The sequence below is a fragment of the Oncorhynchus clarkii genome, unplaced genomic scaffold (assembly GCF_045791955.1).
Source record: "Oncorhynchus clarkii lewisi isolate Uvic-CL-2024 unplaced genomic scaffold, UVic_Ocla_1.0 unplaced_contig_4357_pilon_pilon, whole genome shotgun sequence".
NCBI lineage: Eukaryota > Metazoa > Chordata > Actinopteri > Salmoniformes > Salmonidae > Oncorhynchus > Oncorhynchus clarkii.
The window spans coordinates 233,382-252,887 of NW_027257924.1; the positions used below are offsets into that span (position 1 = coordinate 233,382).

At 47.1% G+C, this 19,506-nt stretch overlaps 1 protein-coding gene across 1 annotated transcript in view; it reads left to right on the forward strand.

The window, feature by feature from the left end:
* LOC139393656 (anoctamin-1-like) overlaps window positions 1-18,876 on the forward strand; it is a 113,481-nt gene extending 94,605 nt beyond the window's left edge. The window contains exons 23-25 of the mRNA XM_071141996.1: window positions 1,802-1,980; window positions 15,064-15,169; window positions 18,107-18,876. Coding sequence (XP_070998097.1) covers window positions 1,802-1,980; window positions 15,064-15,169; window positions 18,107-18,502 — 681 coding nt within the window. The 3' untranslated portion in view covers window positions 18,503-18,876. The remainder of the gene's footprint in view (window positions 1-1,801; window positions 1,981-15,063; window positions 15,170-18,106) is intronic.
* The last annotated feature ends 630 nt before the right edge of the window (window positions 18,877-19,506 follow it).

Here is a 19,506-nt window from a genome sequence, read left to right on the forward strand (position 1 = left end):
TGACGTGATGAGATAATGTGTAGTAATGGAGACTGGAGTGATATTCAATAATAATGTTGGCTTTGTTTCATGCGGATTGTTTTGCCTCTGTAAACCTTAAAACAACAGTGTGTGATCTCACGGCTGTAAGCCCTGGCAGTTTAATATAGAGCAGATTTATATGATCATATCAGGGAGAGACCATAAGACACTATCTGCCTTCAGGGACCAGCTTCTCCCTGGGAACCACCTCCACACACCACACACACACATGTATGTGTGTGTATATAGCCTGTTAGCATGTATCTTGATAGCGTTTAAACCTGTTAGCATGTGGCCTGTGAGCGTGTGTGTAGGTGGTTCCCAGGGAGACTAACACGGCTGACAGGCTACATGCTAACAGGCTTAAATGCTATCAGGATACATGCTAGCAGGCTATATATATACGCACACACACGACCCCTGACAGAACCCATCTGGATTCTCTGGAGTTAGTTTTCATTATGACCGAGGTTGTCATGGAGATGATGTAACTGTCACTGTAAACATGTTACAGTTGTGTGGAAGTTGTCATGGTAATGATGTAAGAGTGGTGTGGAGGTTGTCATGGTGATGTTATTCCAGGCTTTTTAATAGAGAGGTGTTAATGACTGGGTTGGCTATTTGTGGCTCTGTAGCGATGATGCTGCCACTAACATGGCTAGCAGGCTACATTCTTTCAGGCTAACAGGCTACATGCTAACAAGCGACAGGCTAAGAAGCTAGCCTGCTAACAGGCTACATGCTAACAGGCTTAAAAGCTCACAGTATACAGGCTAAATGCTAAACAGGCAACATGTCAAACAGGCAACATGCTGACAGGCTACCTAAAAGGGATACTGCGAGATCTCATCGTTTTTCTACTTACCCAGAGTCCTATGAACTCATGGATACCATTTTTATTCCTCTGCATGCAGTTTGGAGGTCATTGAAGTTAGCATCTCGTTAGCTTAGCACAATTGCTGGAAGTCTCCTCTCAAAAGCAGGGAAATGGACCATCTAACTACTCCAAAGCTGGGTGTTTGGTCATTTATAGTCTTACAAAGCTATACATAGTAATCAATATTTTATAAATATTTTATATCCACTCCCTCATTCTGTCCCGAGGCTCGCGAGTGGCACAGCGGTCTAAAGAACTGCATCTCAGTGCTAGAGGCGTCACTACAGATCCTGGTTCGATTCCAGGTTGTATCACAAGCGGCCGTGATTGGGAGTCCCATAGGACAATTAGCCCAGTGTCGTTAGGGTTTGGCCAGGGTAGGCCGTTATACCTAGTTAACTTACCTAGTTAAAGTCGCGTAACGATGTATAGAGATTACAACGTGTCTGTCTCATTATGGTATAGAGATCACAACGTGTCTGTCTCATTATGGTATAGAGATCACCACGTGTCTGTCTCATTATGGTATAGAGATCACAACGTGTCTGTCTCATTATGGTATAGAGATTACAACGTGTCTGTCTCATTATGGTATAGAGATCACAACGTGTCTGTCTCATTATGGTATAGAGATCACAACGTGTCTGTCTCATTATGGTATAGAGATCACAACGTGTCTGTCTCATTATGGTGTAGAGATTGCAACGTGTCTGTCTCATTATGGTATAGAGATCACAACGTGTCTGTCTCATTATGGTATAGAGATCACAACAGATACAGTTTTGCGATCATGCTGAGACATAAAAATGGTATCAATGAGTTAGTCTGATTCTAGGTGAGTAGAAAAAGCTCCTAAATGTCAACCTCACAGTCTCCCTTTATTGTGCTCTCTCTCCCTGTCAGGCGTTCGTGATCTCATTTACCTCAGACTTCATTCCCAGGCTGGTGTACCAGTACATGTACAGTCAGACAGGCACCATGCACGGCTTCATAGACCACACCCTCTCTCACTTCAACGTGTCCAACTTCAGACTCGGCAACGCCCCCACCTCCTCATACCTCTCTGAGACCACCGTCTGCAGGTTAGTGCCACATACACACACTGTTGTCTCTCCTTTCATTGAAGCCTCCGTGCAGGAGCGCTGGTAGTCAGAGGACTGTTTTCCATTTATTTCTCAAGGTTTGGACGTTAGCACGTTAGTACAGTGGGCCCCGATTGGTGTCACCTCGTTAGTACGTCAGTACGGTGGGCCCCGATTGGTGTCACCTCGTTAGTACGTTAGTACAGTGGGCCCCGATTGGTGTCACCTCGTTAGTACGGTGGGCGCACCGATTGGTGTCATCTCGTTAGTACGGTGAGCGCACCGATTGGTGTCACCTCGTTAGTACGGTGGGCGCACCGATTGGTGTCACCTCGTTAGTACGGTGGGCGCACCGATTGGTGTCACCTCGTTAGTACGGTGGGCGCACCGATTGGTGTCACCGCGTTAGTCTATGTGTTTTACCTGTGATGTTTAACGAGTGGCTGGCCCAGCGCCCCAGTTGTCTTGATAGATGTGGAGGGTCATCTCCTTTAGTTGTCTTGATAGATGTGGAGGGTCATCTCCTTTAGTTGTCTTGATAGATGTGGAGGGTCATCTCCTTTAGTTGTCTTGATAGATGTGGAGGGTCATCTCCTTTAGTTGTCTTGATAGATGTGGAGGGTCAACAACTTTAGTTGTCTTGATAGATGTGGAGGGTCAACTCCTTTAGTTGTCTTGAGAGATGTGGAGGGTCAACTCCTTTAGTTGTCTTGAGAGATGTGGAGGGTCAACAACTTTAGTTGTCTTGATAGATGTGGAGGGTCATCTCCTTTAGTTGTCTTGATAGATGTGGAGGGTCAACAACTTTAGTTGTCTTGATAGATGTGGAGGGTCAACTCCTTTAGTTGTCTTGAGAGATGTGGAGGGTCAACAACTTTAGTTGTCTTGAGAGATTTTGGTTTTCTTCCTCTCTAAGTTTGGTGTGGGTTTTTCTTTTGTTGGCCTCTAAGTGGGCAAATTTAGTGTATCTCATGGTGGGTATCTTGTAGGTTCCAGTTGTTGTTGCTATTGGACAGCCCCTTGAGTGTCTTTCATAACCCCTCCTAAAACCCCACCTGATTCGTTTTGGTTGTTGTCATTGGCTCTTTGTTAGTTCCCCCTTCTGTTTGAGGGACAATTTTAGCTTTTCTCGTTGGGTAACGTAACAGGTTGGACTGACATTATAGTCTGGTGCTTGAGGATCCATGGTGTTCCCAAGCTATCAATCAGTCTGTTACCTCTCTCTCCTGCTACCCCTCTCTCTCCTGCTACCCCTCTCTCTCCTGCCACCCCTCTCTCTAGTCATCAGTGTTGTTGGTCCAGTTAACAGTGTCTGTCCTACAGCAATGTTCCAACTCTCTGGCTTTAAATCATTAGCTAAATGGCATAACCCTAACCCTGCAGGTCTGTTAGGAACTCTGTTACATAACTGTAGAGGCAGAACCCTACAGCCCTGTTGGTGTTAAAATCCTTCTAACCCAACACAGAGGGTGTTACTGTCTGTCTGACTGGGACCCTCCAGGTCTGTTGGGGATTCTGTTACGTAACAGTACTGTAGAGACGGTCTGTTTAAAACACACGCCACTTTAAGACTATAGGAATGTCCCTCCAGTGTTAAAGCATGACTAATGAATGAGCCATTCCCAGAAAACACTATATTTGTGTCATGAATGAAACGTTTTATTCAAGAAAGAGAGACTATTCAGTAAGGACAGATCATTGTCTTCCTGGGGGGTGTGTCGGTTGGAGACAGGGATGGATGGAGGGAGAGATGCCATCTTCCTGGGGGGTGGGCCGGGTGTGGACAGGGATGGATGGAGGGAGAGATGCCATCTTCCTGGGGGGTGGGCCGGGTGGGGACAGGGATGGATGGAGGGAGAGATGCCATCTTCCTGGGGGGTGGGCTGGGTGGGGACAGGGGTGGATGGAGGGAGAGATGTCATCTTTCTGGGGGGTGGGCCGGATGGGGACAGCGGTGGATGGAGGGAGAGATGCCATCTTCCTGGGGGGTGGGCCAGGTGGGGACAGGGGCGGATGGAGGGAAAGATGCCATCTTCCTGGGGGGTGGGCCGGGTGGGGACAGGGCAGATGGAGGGAGAGATGCCATCTTCCTGGGGGGTGGGCCGGGTTGGGACAGGGCAGATGGAGGGAGCAGATGGAGGGAGAGATGTCATCTTTCTGGGGGGTGGGCCAGATGGGGACAGCGGTGGATGGAGGGAGAGATGCCATCTTCCTGGGGGGTGGGCCAGGTGGGGACAGGGGCGGATGGAGGGAGAGATGCCATCTTCCTGGGGGGTGGGCCGGGTGGGGACAGGGGTGGATGGAGGGAGAGATGCCATCTTCCCGGGGGGTGAACTGAGTGGACAAAACATTAAGAACACCTTCCTCATATTGAGTTGCTCCTCCCCTTTAGCCCTCAGAACAGCCTCAATTCGTCGGGCGTGGACTACAAGGTGTTGAAAGCGTTCCACAGGGATGCTGGCCCATGTCGACTCCAATGCTTCCCACTGTTGTATCATGTTGGCTGGATGTCCTTTGGGTGGTAGACCATTCTTGATACACACAGGAAACTGTTGAGCGTGAAAAACCCAGCAGTGTTGCAGTTCTGGACACAAACCGGTTCGCCTGGAACCTACTACCATACCCTGTTCAAAGGCACTTAATTATCATGTCTTGTCCGTTCACCCTCTGCCATTTAGCAGACACTTCTATCCAAAGCGACTTTAAGTAGTGCAGACCTATCTTTTGGTCTGGGTGGCCCCAGCAGGAGTTAAACCCTCAGCCCTGGAGCATCATGCTCTACCAACTGAGCCACACAGGACCACATACTGGGAACTAGAGAAGCTGGGGGAGCAACATGCTCTACCAACTGGACCACACAGGACCACATACTGGGAACTAGAGAAGCTGGGGGAGCATCATGCTCGACCAACTGAGCCACACAGGACCACATACTGGGAACTAGAGAAGCTGGGGGAGCATCATGCTCTATCAACTGGGCCACACAGGACCACATACTGGGAACTAGAGAAGCTGGGGGAACAACATGCTCTACCAACTGAGCCACACAGGGCCACATACTGGGAACTAGAGAAGCTGGGGGCTTTATCAGCGGGGGAATGATATCAGGCGTGCACCACGTTTTCTGGCAAAGGGGCTCACTCGGAAATTGGCTGCGTGTGTGTGCATGTGTGTGTGAGGGAGGGAGGGGTGGGAATGGGCTGACCCTTGTTTTTTTTGCAGATTTGAGCCCTGTTCCCCAGAGATACTAGTGGAAATCAGTCCAACTTCCTCTGGTACTGTCACGCACTCATCTAGAGGAAATACAGTGATCTCCAACAGTATTGAGACAGTGACCCATTTTGGTTGTTTTGGCTCTGTACTCCAGCACTATGGATTGGAAATGATACAGTGACTATGAGGTTAAAGTGCAGACTGTCAGATTTAATTTGAGGGTATTTCATCCACATAAGGGGAGCCGTTTTAGAAATGACAGACAAAGTATTAGGACAAATTCACTTGTGTGTTAAAGTAGTCAAACGTTTAGTATTCAGTCCCATATTCCTAGCACGCAATGACTACATCAAGCTTGTGACTTTACAAACTTGTTGGATGCATTTGCTGTTTGCTTTTGTTGTATGCGGGGCGGCAGGGTAGCCTAGTGGTTAGAGCGTGGTTAGATATGTTTCTAAGCACTTCTACATTAATGTGGATGTTACCATGGCTACGGATAATCCTGAATGAATCGTGAATAATTACGAGTGAGAAAGACACAAAGATCATACCTCCAAGACATGCTAACCTCGCACCATTACAATAACAGGGGAGGTAAGCATATCATACCTCCAAGACATGCTAACCTCTCACCATTACAGTAACAAGGGAGGTTAGCATTTTATATCATACCCCCAAGACATGCTAACCTCTCACCAATACAATAACAGGGGAGGTTAGCATTTTATATCATACCTCCAAGACATGCTAACCTCTCACCAATACAATATCAGGGGAGGTTAGCATTTTATATCATACCTCCAAGACATGCTAACCTCTCACCATTACAATAACAGGGGAGGTTAGCATTTTATATCATACCTCCAAGACATGCTAACCTCTCACCATTGCAGTAACAGGGGAGGTTAGCATATCATACCTCCAAGACATGCTAACCTCTCACCATTACAATAACAGGGGAGGTTAGCATTTTATATCATACCTCCAAGACATGCTAACCTCTCACCATTGCAGTAACAGGGGAGGTTAGCATATCATACCGCCAAGACATGCTAACCTCTCACCATTACAGTAACAGGGGAGGTTAGCATGTTATATCATACCCCCAAGACATGCTAACCTCTCACCATTACAATAACAGGGGAGGTTAGCATATCATACCTCCAAGACATGCTAACCTCTCACCATTGCAGTAACAGGGGAGGTTAGCATTTTTGGGGTGTATGATATTTGTACGTCTAACTTTCTGATTCATCTTTATTTACCATTCATTTCTATTGGACACAAAATAATCTGAAACGCAACCAAAACAAACAGCGAATGCATCCAACAAGTTTGTAGAATCATAAGTTTCATGTAATCAAATTATAGTTGTCATGTGCTGAATACAACAGGTGTAATAGACCTCACAGTGAAACGCTTACTGACAAGCCCTTAACCAACAATGTTTTAAGAAGTTTTAAGAAAAATAAGTGTTCAGTAAAAAATAATAAACGTAAGCAGTAACCCAGCAGTAAAATAACAAGCGAGGCAAAATACAGGGGGTACCGGTACAGAGTCAATATGGAGGCTATATACAGGGGGTACCGGTACAGAGTCAATATGGAGGCTATATACAGGGGGTACCGGTACAGAGTCAATGTGGAGGCTATATACAGGGTATTACGGTACAGAGTCAATGTGGAGGCTATATACAGGGGGTACCGGTACAGAGTCAATATGGAGGCTATATACAGGGGGTACCGGTACAGAGTCAATATGGAGGCTATATACAGGGGGTACCAGTACAGAGTCAATATGGAGGCTATATACAGGGGGTACCGGTACAGAGTCAATATGGAGGCTATATACAGGGTGTTACGGTACAGAGTCAATGTGGAGGCTATATACAGGGGGTACCGGTACAGAGTCAATGTGGAGGCTATATACAGGGGGTACCGGTACAGAGTCAGTGTGGAGGCTATATACAGGGGGTACCGGTACAGAGTCAATATGGAGGCTATATACAGGGGGTACCGGTACAGAGTCAATATGGAGGCTATATACAGGGGGTACCGGTACAGAGTCAATATGGAGGCTATATACAGGGGGTACCGGTACAGAGTCAATATGGAGGCTATATACAGGGGGTACCGGTACAGAGTCAATATGGAGGCTATATACAGGGGGTACCGGTACAGAGTCAATGTGGAGGCTATATTCAGGGTATTACGGTACAGAGTCAATATGGAGGCTATATACAGGGGTTACCGGTACAGAGTCAATATGGAGGCTATATACAGGGGGTACCGGTACAGAGTCAATGTGGAGGCTATATACAGGGGGTACCGGTACAGAGTCAATGTGGAGGCTATATACAGGGGGTACCGGTACAGAGTCAACGTGGAGGCTATATACAGGGGGTACCGGTACAGAGTCAATATGGAGGCTATATACAGGGGGTACCGGTACAGAGTCAATATGGAGGCTAAATACAGGGGGTACCGGTACAGAGTCAGTGTGGAGGCTATATACAGGGGGTACCGGTACAGAGTCAATGTGGAGGCTATATACAGGGGGTACCGGTACAGAGTCAACGTGGAGGCTATATACAGGGGGTACCGGTACAGAGTCAGTGTGGAGGCTATATACAGGGGGTACCGGTACAGAGTCAATATGGAGGCTATATACAGGGGGTACCGGTACAGAGTCAATATGGAGGCTATATACAGGGGGTACCGGTACAGAGTCAATATGGAGGCTAGATACAGTGGGTACCGGTACAGAGTCAATATGGAGGCTATATACAGGGGGTACCGGTACAGAGTCAATATGGAGGCTATATACAGGGGGTACCGGTACAGAGTCAATGTGGAGGCTATATACAGGGGGTACCGGTACAGAGTCAATATGGAGGCTATATACAGGGGGTACCGGTACAGAGTCAATATGGAGGCTATATACAGGGGGTACCGGTACAGAGTCAATGTGGAGGCTATATACAGAGGGTACCGGTACAGAGTCAATGTGGAGGCTATATACAGGGGGTACCGGTACAGAGTCAATGTGGAGGCTATATACAGGGGGTACCGGTACAGAGTCAATATGGAGGCTATATACAGGGGGTACCGGTACAGAGTCAATATGGAGGCTAAATACAAGGTGTTACGGTACAGAGTCAATGTGGAGGCTATATACAGAGGGTACCGGTACAGAGTCAATGTGGAGGCTATATACAGGGGGTACCGGTACAGAGTCAATATGGAGGCTATATACAGGGGGTACCGGTACAGAGTCAATATGGAGGCTATATACAGGGGGTACCGGTACAGAGTCAATATGGAGGCTATATACAGGGGGTACCGGTACAGAGTCAATATGGAGGCTAAATACAAGGTGTTACGGTACAGAGTCAATGTGGAGGCTATATACAGAGGGTACCGGTACAGAGTCAATGTGGAGGCTATATACAGGGGGTACCGGTACAGAGTCAATATGGAGGCTATATACAGGGGGTACCGGTACAGAGTCAATGTGGAGGCTATATACAGGGGGTACCGGTACAGAGTCAATATGGAGGCTATATACAGGGGGTACCGGCACAGAGTCAATATGGAGGCTATATACAGGGGGTACCGGTACAGAGTCAATATGGAGGCTATATACAGGGGGTACCGGCACAGAGTCAATATGGAGGCTATATACAGGGGGTACCGGTACAGAGTCAATATGGAGGCAAAATACAGGGGGTACCGGTACAGAGTCAATGTGGAGGCTATATACAGGGGGTACCGGTACAGAGTCAATATGGAGGCTATATACAGGGGGTACCGGTACAGAGTCAATATGGAGGCTATATACAGGGGGTACCGGTACAGAGTCAATATGGAGGCTAAATACAGGGGGTACCGGTACAGAGTCAATGTGGAGGCTATATACAGGGGGTACCGGTACAGAGTCAATGTGGAGGCTAAATACAAGGTGTTACGGTACAGAGTCAATGTGGAGGCTATATACAGGGGGTACCGGTACAGAGTCAATGTGGAGGCTATATACAGGGGGTACCGGTACAGAGTCAATATGGAGGCTATATACAGGGGGTACCGGTACAGAGTCAATGTGGAGGCTATATACAGGGGGTACCGGTACAGAGTCAATGTGGAGGCTATTACAGGGGGTACCGGTACAGAGTCAATATGGAGGCTATATACAGGGGGTACCGGTACAGAGTCAATGTGGAGGCTAAATACAAGGTGTTACGGTACAGAGTCAATGTGGAGGCTATATACAGGGGGTACCGGTACAGAGTCAATGTGGAGGCTATATTCAGGGTATTACGGTACAGAGTCAATGTGGAGGCTATATACAGGGGGTACCGGTACAGAGTCAATGTGGAGGCTATATTCAGGGTATTACGGTACAGAGTCAATGTGGAGGCTATATACAGGGGTTACCGGTACAGAGTCAATGTGGCTATATTCAGGGTATTACGGTACAGAGTCAATGTGGAGGCTATATACAGGGGGTACCGGTACAGAGTCAATGTGGAGGCTATATTCAGGGTATTACGGTACAGAGTCAATGAGGCGACTATATACAGGGGATACCGGTACAGAGTCAAAGGGGGCACCAGTTAGTCGAGGTAATTGAGGTAATATGTACATGTAGGTAGAGTTAAAGTGACTATGCACAGATAATTAACAGAGTAGCAGCAGCGTAAAATATGGGTAGCCCTTTGATTAGCTGTTCATGAGTCTTATGGGGGTAGAAGCTGTTAACAAGCCTTTTGGACCTAGAGTTGGCGCTGGAGTCTGACAATTTTTAGGTCCTTCCTCTGACGGGTATAGATGTCCTGGATGTACTGGGCTGTACGCACTACCCTCTGTAGTGCCCTGTGGTCGGAGGCCAGGCAGTTGCCATATCAGGCAGTGATGCAACCAGTCAGGATGCTCTCGATGGTGCAGCTGGTAGAACCTTTAGAGGATCTGAGGACCCATGCCAAATCTTTTCAGTCTCCTGACTGGGAATAGGTTTTGTCGTGCCCTCTTCACAACTGTCTTGGTGTGCTTGGACCATGTTTGTTAGTTGGTGATGTGGAACCAAGGAACTTGAAGCTCTTAACCTGCTCCACTGCAGCCCCGGCGATGAAAATGGGGGTGTGCTCTGTCCTCCTTTTCCTGTAGTCAACAATCATCTCCTTAGTCTTGATCACATTGAGGAAGAGGTTGTTATCCTGGCACCACACTGCCAGGTCTCTGACCTCCTCCCTATAGGCTGTCTCGTCGTTGTCGGTGATCAAGCCTACCGCTGGTGTGTCACAAGCACACTTAACGATGGTGTTGAATTCGTACCTGGCCGTGCAGTCATGAGTGAACAGGGAGGGAGTACATGCGGGGACTGAGCATGTACCCCTGAGAGGCCCCTGTGTTAAGGATCAGCGTGGCAGATGTGCTGTTACATACCCTTACCACCTGGGAGTGACCGTCAGGAAGTCCAGGATCCAGTTGCAGAGGGAGGTGTTTCGTCCCAGAGTCCTTAACTTAGTGATGAGCTTTGAGGGCATCATGGTGTTGAATGCTGAGCTGTAGTTAATGAATAGCATTCTCACATAGGTGTTCCTTTTGTCCAGGTGGGAAAGGGCCGTGTGGAGTGCAATAGAGACTGTATCATCTGTGGATCTGTCGGGGTGGTATGCAAATTGGAGTGGGTCTAGGGTGCCTGGAATAATGGTGTTGATGTGAGCCATGACCAGCCTTTCAAAGCACTTCATGGCTACAGATGTGAGTGCTACGGGTCGGTAGTCATTTAGGCAGGTTACCTTAGTGTTCTTGGGCACAGGGACCATGGTGGTCTGCTTGAAACATGTTGTTATTAGACTCACAGGGACAGGTTGAAAAAGTCAATGAAGACACTTGCCAGTTGGTCAGCACATGCTCAGAGTACACGTCCTGGTAATCCGTCTGGCCCTGCGGCCTTGTGAATGTTGACCTGTTTACAGGTCTTACTCACATCAGCTGCAGAGAGCGTGATCACACAGTCGTCCCAAACAGCTTATGCTCTCATACGTGTTTCAGTGTTACTTGCATCGAACCGAGCATAGAAGTAATTTAGCTTGTCTGGTAGGCTCGTGTCACTGGGCAGCTCTCGGCTGTGCTTCCCTTTGTAGTCTGTAATAGTTTGCAAGCCCTGCCATATCTGATGAGCATCGAAGCCGGTGTAGTACGATTCAATCATAGTCCTGTATTGACAAGGTGTTCGATGGTTAGTCTGAGGACATAGCAGGATTTATTATAAGCTTCCGGGTTAGAGTCACGCCCCTTTAAAGCGGCAGCTCTACCCTTTAGCTCAGTGTGGATGTTGCCTGTTCTCCATGGCTTCTGTTTGGGGTATGTACGTATGGTCACTGTGGGGAAGGCGTCATCGATGCACTTATTGATAAAGCCAGTGACTGATGTGGTGTACTCCTTAATGCCATCGGAAGAATCCCTGAACAAATTTCAATCTGCTAGCAAAACAGTCCTGTAGTTTAGCATCTGCTTCATCTGACTACTTTTTTTATAGACTGAGTCGCTGGTGCTTCCTGCTTTAGTTTTTGCTTGTAAGCAGGAATTAGGATGGAATTATGGTCAGATTTGCCAAATGGAGGGTGAGGGAGAGCTTTGTATGCGTCTCTGTGTGTGTGGAGTAAAGGTGGTCCAGAGTTTTCTTTCCCTCTGGTTGCACATTTAACATGCTGATAGAAATGAGGTAAAACAGATTCAAGTTTCCTTTCATTAAAGTCCGCGGCCACTAGGTGCGCCCCCTCTGGATAAGTGTTTTCCTGTTTGCTTATGGCCGTATTTAGCTCATTGGTCTTAGTGGCAGCATCGGTTTGTGGTGGTAAATAGACGGCTACAAATAATATAGATAAACTCACTTGGTAAATAATGTGGTATAAAGTTACAAATAACGCAAAAAACACGCACAATGGCACAGTTGGTTAGGAGATCGTAAAACGGCAGCCATCTCCTCCGGTGCCGAAACTCATTGCTTATGGAACCAAATACTAAACTTTAGTATTACAAATAGAAATATCTACACTTAGACCTCGTAGTAATTGTATCATTTAAAATCCAAAGTGCTGGAGTACAGAGCCAAAATAACAACAAATAAATCACTGTCCCAATACTTTTGGAGAGCTCTGTATTATTGAATGAGTGTGTGTCTGTTCTATTTTTGACATGGTCAGTATTGTGATAACCAAACATGGAGGCAGCCAGAGGATCATTGAGGTGATGTCTTTTTCAGGGAATCAGATCTGTGTGTGTGTGTGTGTGTGTGTGAGGGGGGACTCCCAGGGAGAGGCTCCCAGGGAGAGGCAGGGGCCTGAGGGCAGATAGAGTGTAGGGTGGCTGGGTGAATCGGAGCCAGTCTCACACATTCCTGCTCCATGCCTGTATATGGCCATACACCAGGACCAGTCTGTCTCTATGATGTTTTCCTAATTCAATACAGCCAATCAAACGTTTAGAGGAAATTCAACTTGGCTTTGATGTCCATTCTGACAAGAATAGTTTCTCTGTTTTCATCCGTCTGTCTGACCTGCTGTAGTATCGTAGTATCTCTAGCGACTCTAGTTGTTTCATAGTAGAAACCCAGTTTCTAATAGAAACATTAAACTGGCTGTTATTGTGCTTTATGGTCCTCTAGCCACGGTCCTCTAGCCGAGGTCCTCTAGCCGAGGTCCTCTAGCCACGGTCCTCTAGCCACGGTCCTCTAGCCACGGTCCTCTAGCCACGGTCCTCTAGCCACGGTTCTCTAGCCGAGGTCCTCTAGCCACGGTCCTCTAGCCACGGTCCTCTAGCCACGGTCCTCTAGCCACGGTCCTCTAGCCACGGTCCTCTAGCCGAGGTCCTCTAGCCGAGGTCCTCTAGCCACGGTCCTCTAGCCGAGGTCCTCTAGCCGAGGTCCTCTAGCCGAGGTCCTCTAGCCACGGTCCTCTAGCCACGGTTCTCTAGCCGAGGTCCTCTAGCCGAGGTCCTCTAGCCGAGGTCCTCTAGCCGAGGTCCTCTAGCCACGGACCTCTAGCCACGGTCCTCTAGCCACGGTTCTCTAGCCACGGTCCTCTTGCCATGGTTCTCATTAATAACATGGCTGTATAGAGGGGTACTGAGGGGCATCATTAATAGAATGGTTGTATAGAGGATATAACATGGTTGGATAGAGGGGTACTGAGGGGAATCATTAATAACATGGTTGGATAGAGGGGTCCTGAGGGGCATCATTAACTGCATGGTTGGATAGAGGATAGAGGGGTACTGAGGGGAATCATTAATAACATGGTTGGACAGAGGGGTCCTGAGGGGCATCATTAATAACATGGTTGGATAGAGGATAGAGGGGTAGTGAGGGGCATCATTAATAACATGGTTGGATAGAGGATAGAGGGGTCCTGAGGGGAATCATTAATAACATGGTTGGATAGAGGATAGAGGGGTACTGAGGGGAATCATTAATACCATGGTTGTATAGAGGATAGAGGGGTACTGAGGGGAATCATTAATAACATGGTTGGATAGAGGGGTCCTGAGGGGCATCATTAATAACATGGTTGGATAGAGGGGTACTGAGGGGCATCATTAATAACATGGTTGGATAGAGGATAGAGGGGTACACAGGGTTGCATCATTAATAACATGGTTGGATAGAGGATAGAGGGGTACTGAGGGGCATCATTAATAACATTGGTTGTATAGAGGGGTTCTGAGGGGCATCATTAATAGCATGGTTGTATAGAGGATATAACATGGTTGGATACAGGATAGAGGGGTACTGAGGGGAATCATTAATAACATGGTTGGATAGAGGGGTCCTGAGGGGCATCATTAATAACATGGTTGGATAGAGGATAGAGGGGTAGTGAGGGGCATCATTAATAACATGGTTGTATAGAGGATAGAGGGGTACTGAGGGGCATCATTAATAACATGGTTGTATAGAGGGGCACTGAGGGGCATCATTAATAACATGGTTGTATAGAGGGGTACTGAGGGGCATCATTAATAACATGGTTTGATAGAGGGGTACTGAGATGCATAATTAATAACATGGTTGTATAGAGGGGTATCATTAACATGGTTGTGTAGAGGATAGAGGGTTACTGAGGGGCATCATTAATAACATGGTTGTATAGAGGGGTACTGAGGGCACTTACCCGACAGTCTGACCACCTCCATTATGACTCTGTTCCGTAGACTACAGTCTGACCACCTCCATTATGACTCTGTCCCCTAGACTACAGCCTGACCACCTCCATTCTGACTTTGTCACCTAGACTATAGTCTGACCACCTCCATTATGGCTCTGTCCCCTAGACTACAGTCTGACCATCTTCATTATGACTCTGTCCCCTGGACTACAGTCTGACCACCTCCATTATGACTCTGTCCCCTAGACTACAGTCTGACCTTCTCCATTATGGCTCTGTCCCCTAGACTACAGTCTGACCTTCTCCATTATGGCTCTGCCCCCTAGACTACAATCTGACCTTCTCCATTATGGCTCTGCCCCCTAGACTACAATCTGACCTTCTCCATTATGGCTCTGCCCCCTAGACTACAGTCTGACCCTAACCCTAAAATACTCAGACCATTCAAAACCAAATTTGGGTATAGATTACTACAGAGGGAGAAACATGTCTGTCTCCTAGTCTACGGGCTGTGTTCATTACTACAGAAGGAGAAACACTGGCCAGCAGCTCTGATCTCCTGTTGCATTGTGTGTCTGGCTAGTCATGTGTTACATCTAGTAACTGGTTTAGAGAGTAGAGGTGTCCGTCTGCTGTCTGCCTTAGAGGGATCACTAACTTTTCCAAGACCTCTAGTAATCCCCCCCCCCCTCCCAACCCCCCAGGTATAAGGACTACAGAGAGCCTCCATGGTCAGCTGAAGCCTACCAGTTCTCTAAAACCTACTGGGCTGTCCTTGCTGCCAGACTGGCCTTCGTCATCCTGTTCCAGGTATAGTACCACAAATAGCAGGGACACCTATGAACATTTAAACAAGTATTGTATCAGGAGATATTCTGTATGTACAGTACCAGTCAAAAGTTTGGACACCTACTAGCCACCCTTTGCCTTGATGACAGCTTTGCAAACTCTTGGCGTTCTCTCAACCAACTTCACCTGGAATGCTTTTCCAACATTCTTGAAGGAGTTCCCACTTTTGCTGAACACTTGTTGGCTACTTTTCCTTCACTCTGCAGTCCATCTCATCCCATACCATCTCTATTGGGTTGAGGTCAGGTGATTGTGGAGGCCAGGTCATCTGATCACTCTCCTTCTTGGTCAAATAGCCCTTACACAGCCTGGAGGTGTGTTGGGTCATTGTCCTGTTGAAAAACAAATGATAGTCCCACTGAACACAAACCAGATGGGATTGAGCATCGTTGCAGAATGCTGTGGTAGCCATGTTGGTTAAGTGTGCCTTGAATTCTAAGTCAATCACTGACCGTATCACCAGCAAAGCACCATCACACCTCCTCCTCCATGCTTCACGGAGGGAACCACACATGCGGAGATCATTGGTTCACCTACTCTGCGTCTCCCAAAGACACGGCGTTGGAACCAAAAATCTCTAATCTGGACTCATCACACCAAAGGACAGATTTCAATCAGTCTGATGTCTATTGCTCATGTGTTTTGGCCCAATCAAGTCTCTTCTTCTCATTGGTGTCCTTTAGTAGTGTTTTTTTTGCAGCCATGAGGGCCTGATTCACGCAGTCTCCTCTGAACGAATGATGTTGAGATGTGTCTGTTACTTGAACTCTGAAGCATTTATTTGGACTGCAGTCTGAGGCTGGTAACTGAGGCTGGTAACTGAGGCTGGTAACTGAGGCTGGTAACTGAGGCTGGTAACTGAGGCTGGTAACTGAGGCTGGTAACTGAGGCTGGTAACTGAGGCTGGTAACTGAGGCTGGTAACTGAGGCTGGTAACTGAGGCTGGTAACTGAGGCTGGTAACTGAGGCTGGTAACTGAGGCTGGTAACTGAGGCTGGTAACCTCTGCAGCAGAGGTAACTCTTGTGTCTTCCTTTCCTGTGGTGGTCCTCATGAGAGCCAGTTTCGTAGAGCTTGATGGTTTTTGCGACTGCATTTGAAACTTTCAAAGTTCTTGACATTTTCCGGATTAACTGATCTTCATGTCTTAAAGTAATGATGGACTGACCTTCATGTCTTGAAGTAATGATGGACTGATCTTCATGTCTTAAAGTAATGATTAACTGACCTTCATGTCTTAAAGTAATGATGGACTGACCTTCATGTCTTAAAGTAATGATGGACTGACCTTCATGTCTTAAAGTAATGATGGACTGATCTTCATGTCTTAAAGTAATGATGGACTGATCTTCATGTCTTAAAGTAATGATGGACTGACCTTCATGTCTTAAAGTAATGATGGACTGACCTTCATGTCTTAAAGTAATGATGGACTGACCTTCATGTCTTAAAGTAATGATGGACTGTCTTTTTTCTTTGCTTATTTGAGCTGTTCTTGCCATAATATGGACTTGGTCTTTTACCAAATAGGGCTATCTTCTGTATACCACCCCTACCTTGTCACAACACAACTGATTGGCTCAAACGTATTAAGGAAAGAAGTTCCACAGATGAACTTTTAACAACACCTGTTAATTGAAATGCATTCCAGGTGACTACCTCCTGAAGCTGTTTGAGAAAATGCCAGAGTGCAAAGCTGTCATCAAGGGCAAGTGTGGCTATTTGAAAAATCTGAAATACTTTTTGGTTACTACATGATCCCATATGTGTTATTTCATAGTTTTGATGTCTTCACTATTATTCTACAATGTAGAAAATTGTAAAAATAAATAAATAAACTTGAATGAGTAGGGTTGTCCAAACTGTTGACTGGTACTGTATGTAATATCAAACTGACTCTGGAACAGTTACCTGGTACTGTATGTAATATCAAACTGACTCTGGAACAGTTACCTGGTTCAATGATCAGTGTGGTTGGACCACTGTGTTTGAAGTGTGGTTGGACCACTGTGGTTGTAGTGTGGTTGGACCAATGATCAGTGTATGTGGACCACTGTGGTTGTAGTGTTGTTGGACCACTGTGGTTGCAAGGTGGTTGGACCAATGATCAATGTTGTTGGACAACTGTGGTTGCAGTGTGGTTGGACCAATGATCAGTGTGGTTGGACCATTGTGGTTGTAATGTGGTTGGACCAATGATCAGTGTGGTTGGACCACTGTGGTTGCAGTGTGGTTGGACCACTGTGGTTGCAGTGCTGTTGGACCACTGTGGTTGCAGTGTGGTTGGACCACTGGCTGCAGTGTGGTTGGACCACTGTGGTTACAGTGTGGTTGGACCACTGTGGTTGCAGTGTGGTTGGACCACTGTGGTTGTAGTGTGGTTGGACCACTGTGGTTGTAGTGTGGTTGGACCACTTGTGTTGCAGTGTGGTTGGACCACTGTGGTTGCAGTGTGGTTGGACCAATGATCAGTGTGGTTGGACCACTGGTTGCAGTGTGGTTGGACCAATGATCAGTGTGGTTGAACCATTGTGGTTGCAGTGTGGTTGGACCAATGATCAGTGTGGTTGGACCACTGTGGTTGCAGTGTGGTTGGACCACTGTGGTTGCAGTGTGGTTGGACCAATGATCAGTGTGGTTGGACCATTGTGGTTGCAGTGTGGTTGGACCAATGATCAGTGTGGTTGGACCAATGATCAGTGTGGTTGGACCACTGTGGTTGCAGTGTGGTTGGACCACTGTGGTTGCAGTGTGGTTGTATTTTAGTCACAGTGGAGCATTTATCAGATGATTCAGTACATCACCAACCAGTTTAACAAACTCCAGTCTTCTGTTGTCACTTTGTGCTACATCCTTCCTTCAACCTCCACCCTGACGTCCATGACGCTGTCTCCATCAGAACCTGGTGATGTTCCTGAGCCTGCTGGTTGCCTGGGTGATCCCAGACGTACCGAAGAACATCAGTGAGCAGCTGAAGAGAGAGAAGACTCTGCTGGTGGATGTGTTCCTCCGGGAGGAGAAGGAGAAGTTCCACCTCCTCCAGAGCCTCTTCTCCTCCAAGGACCTGCCCAGCCAGGGTCACCCCGACACGGCCCACTTCCGTACTCTACCCCTAGGCCTCTCTCAGGGCCTAGGCCAGCCCCCGGGCGGAGAGGGAGGGGAATCCCGGGTGAGATGCAGGGCTGCCAGTTTCAGCCAGTTCACCAGACAGATGTCCATGTCTCCTAGCAACAACGCAGGCCGACAGATGTCCATGTCTCCTAGCAACGACGCATCCCGACACACAGCTGTCTGACACGCTGCTGTAGCGGTTGGATACAAACGTTCTTTATCCCCACAGGAGAAGTTCAGACACTAGTGTGGTAGCTACATGGAGTCTGAATGCTCCTCTGTATCTCTCACCAATGTAGACTTGGTGTTCTCTTTCTGAAGCAGTGTGATGCTGGAACATACTGATCATGGATTTGTTCTTCTGGCCGGATAATCTACATATTCTTGACCATTGTATGTTAATCTGCATGATGAGAAGTGACTGTATAGTTCCCTTAAGGAAAAACACCTTCAACCTTCAGTCTTCTCTGAGAGAGCTTCCCATGTCTGGAACACACATGGAGCTGCTGTTTACGGTACCTTCACCAATAACCTAAAGACATGGCTAACGGACAGTCAGGTGTGTCAACACCATCCCCAGCTGTGTAGACCTGCTTTCCATGCTGTCTGCTATACAGTGTTGGCTCTTTTTCTGTCATGCTGTTTGGTTGCTGTTTGTGTTGTTGCTTTCTGTCTGTCTGTGTCTATGTCTGTGTGTTACTGGTCATATGTTGCTCTGTCTGTCTGTCTCTGTCTGTCTGTGTGTTACTGGTTATATGTTGCTCTGTCTGTGTTACTGGTTATATGTTGCTCTGTCTGTGTTACTGGTTATATGTTGCTCTGTCTGTGTTACTGGTTATATGTTGCTCTGTCTGTGTTACTGGTTATATGTTGCTCTGTCTGTGTTACTGGTTATATGTTGCTCTGTCTGTGTTACTGGTTATATGTTGCTCTGTCTGTGTTACTGGTTATATGTTGCTCTGTCTGTGTTACTGGTTATATGTTGCTCTGTCTGTGCTTATTGTCTGTATTGTTATTGGATTTGTTTTTAATAACCTTCCCAGGGACTCTGGTCGAAAATGATCCAGCTGGCTAAAACCATCAACTTTACAGAAATGTTGATAAATGTGTACTGTTCCTGTAAAAATAAAACTTAAGAATAATAATTAAAAGGACTGGGTAATGTATAGAATATCAAGGTCCAGAGTG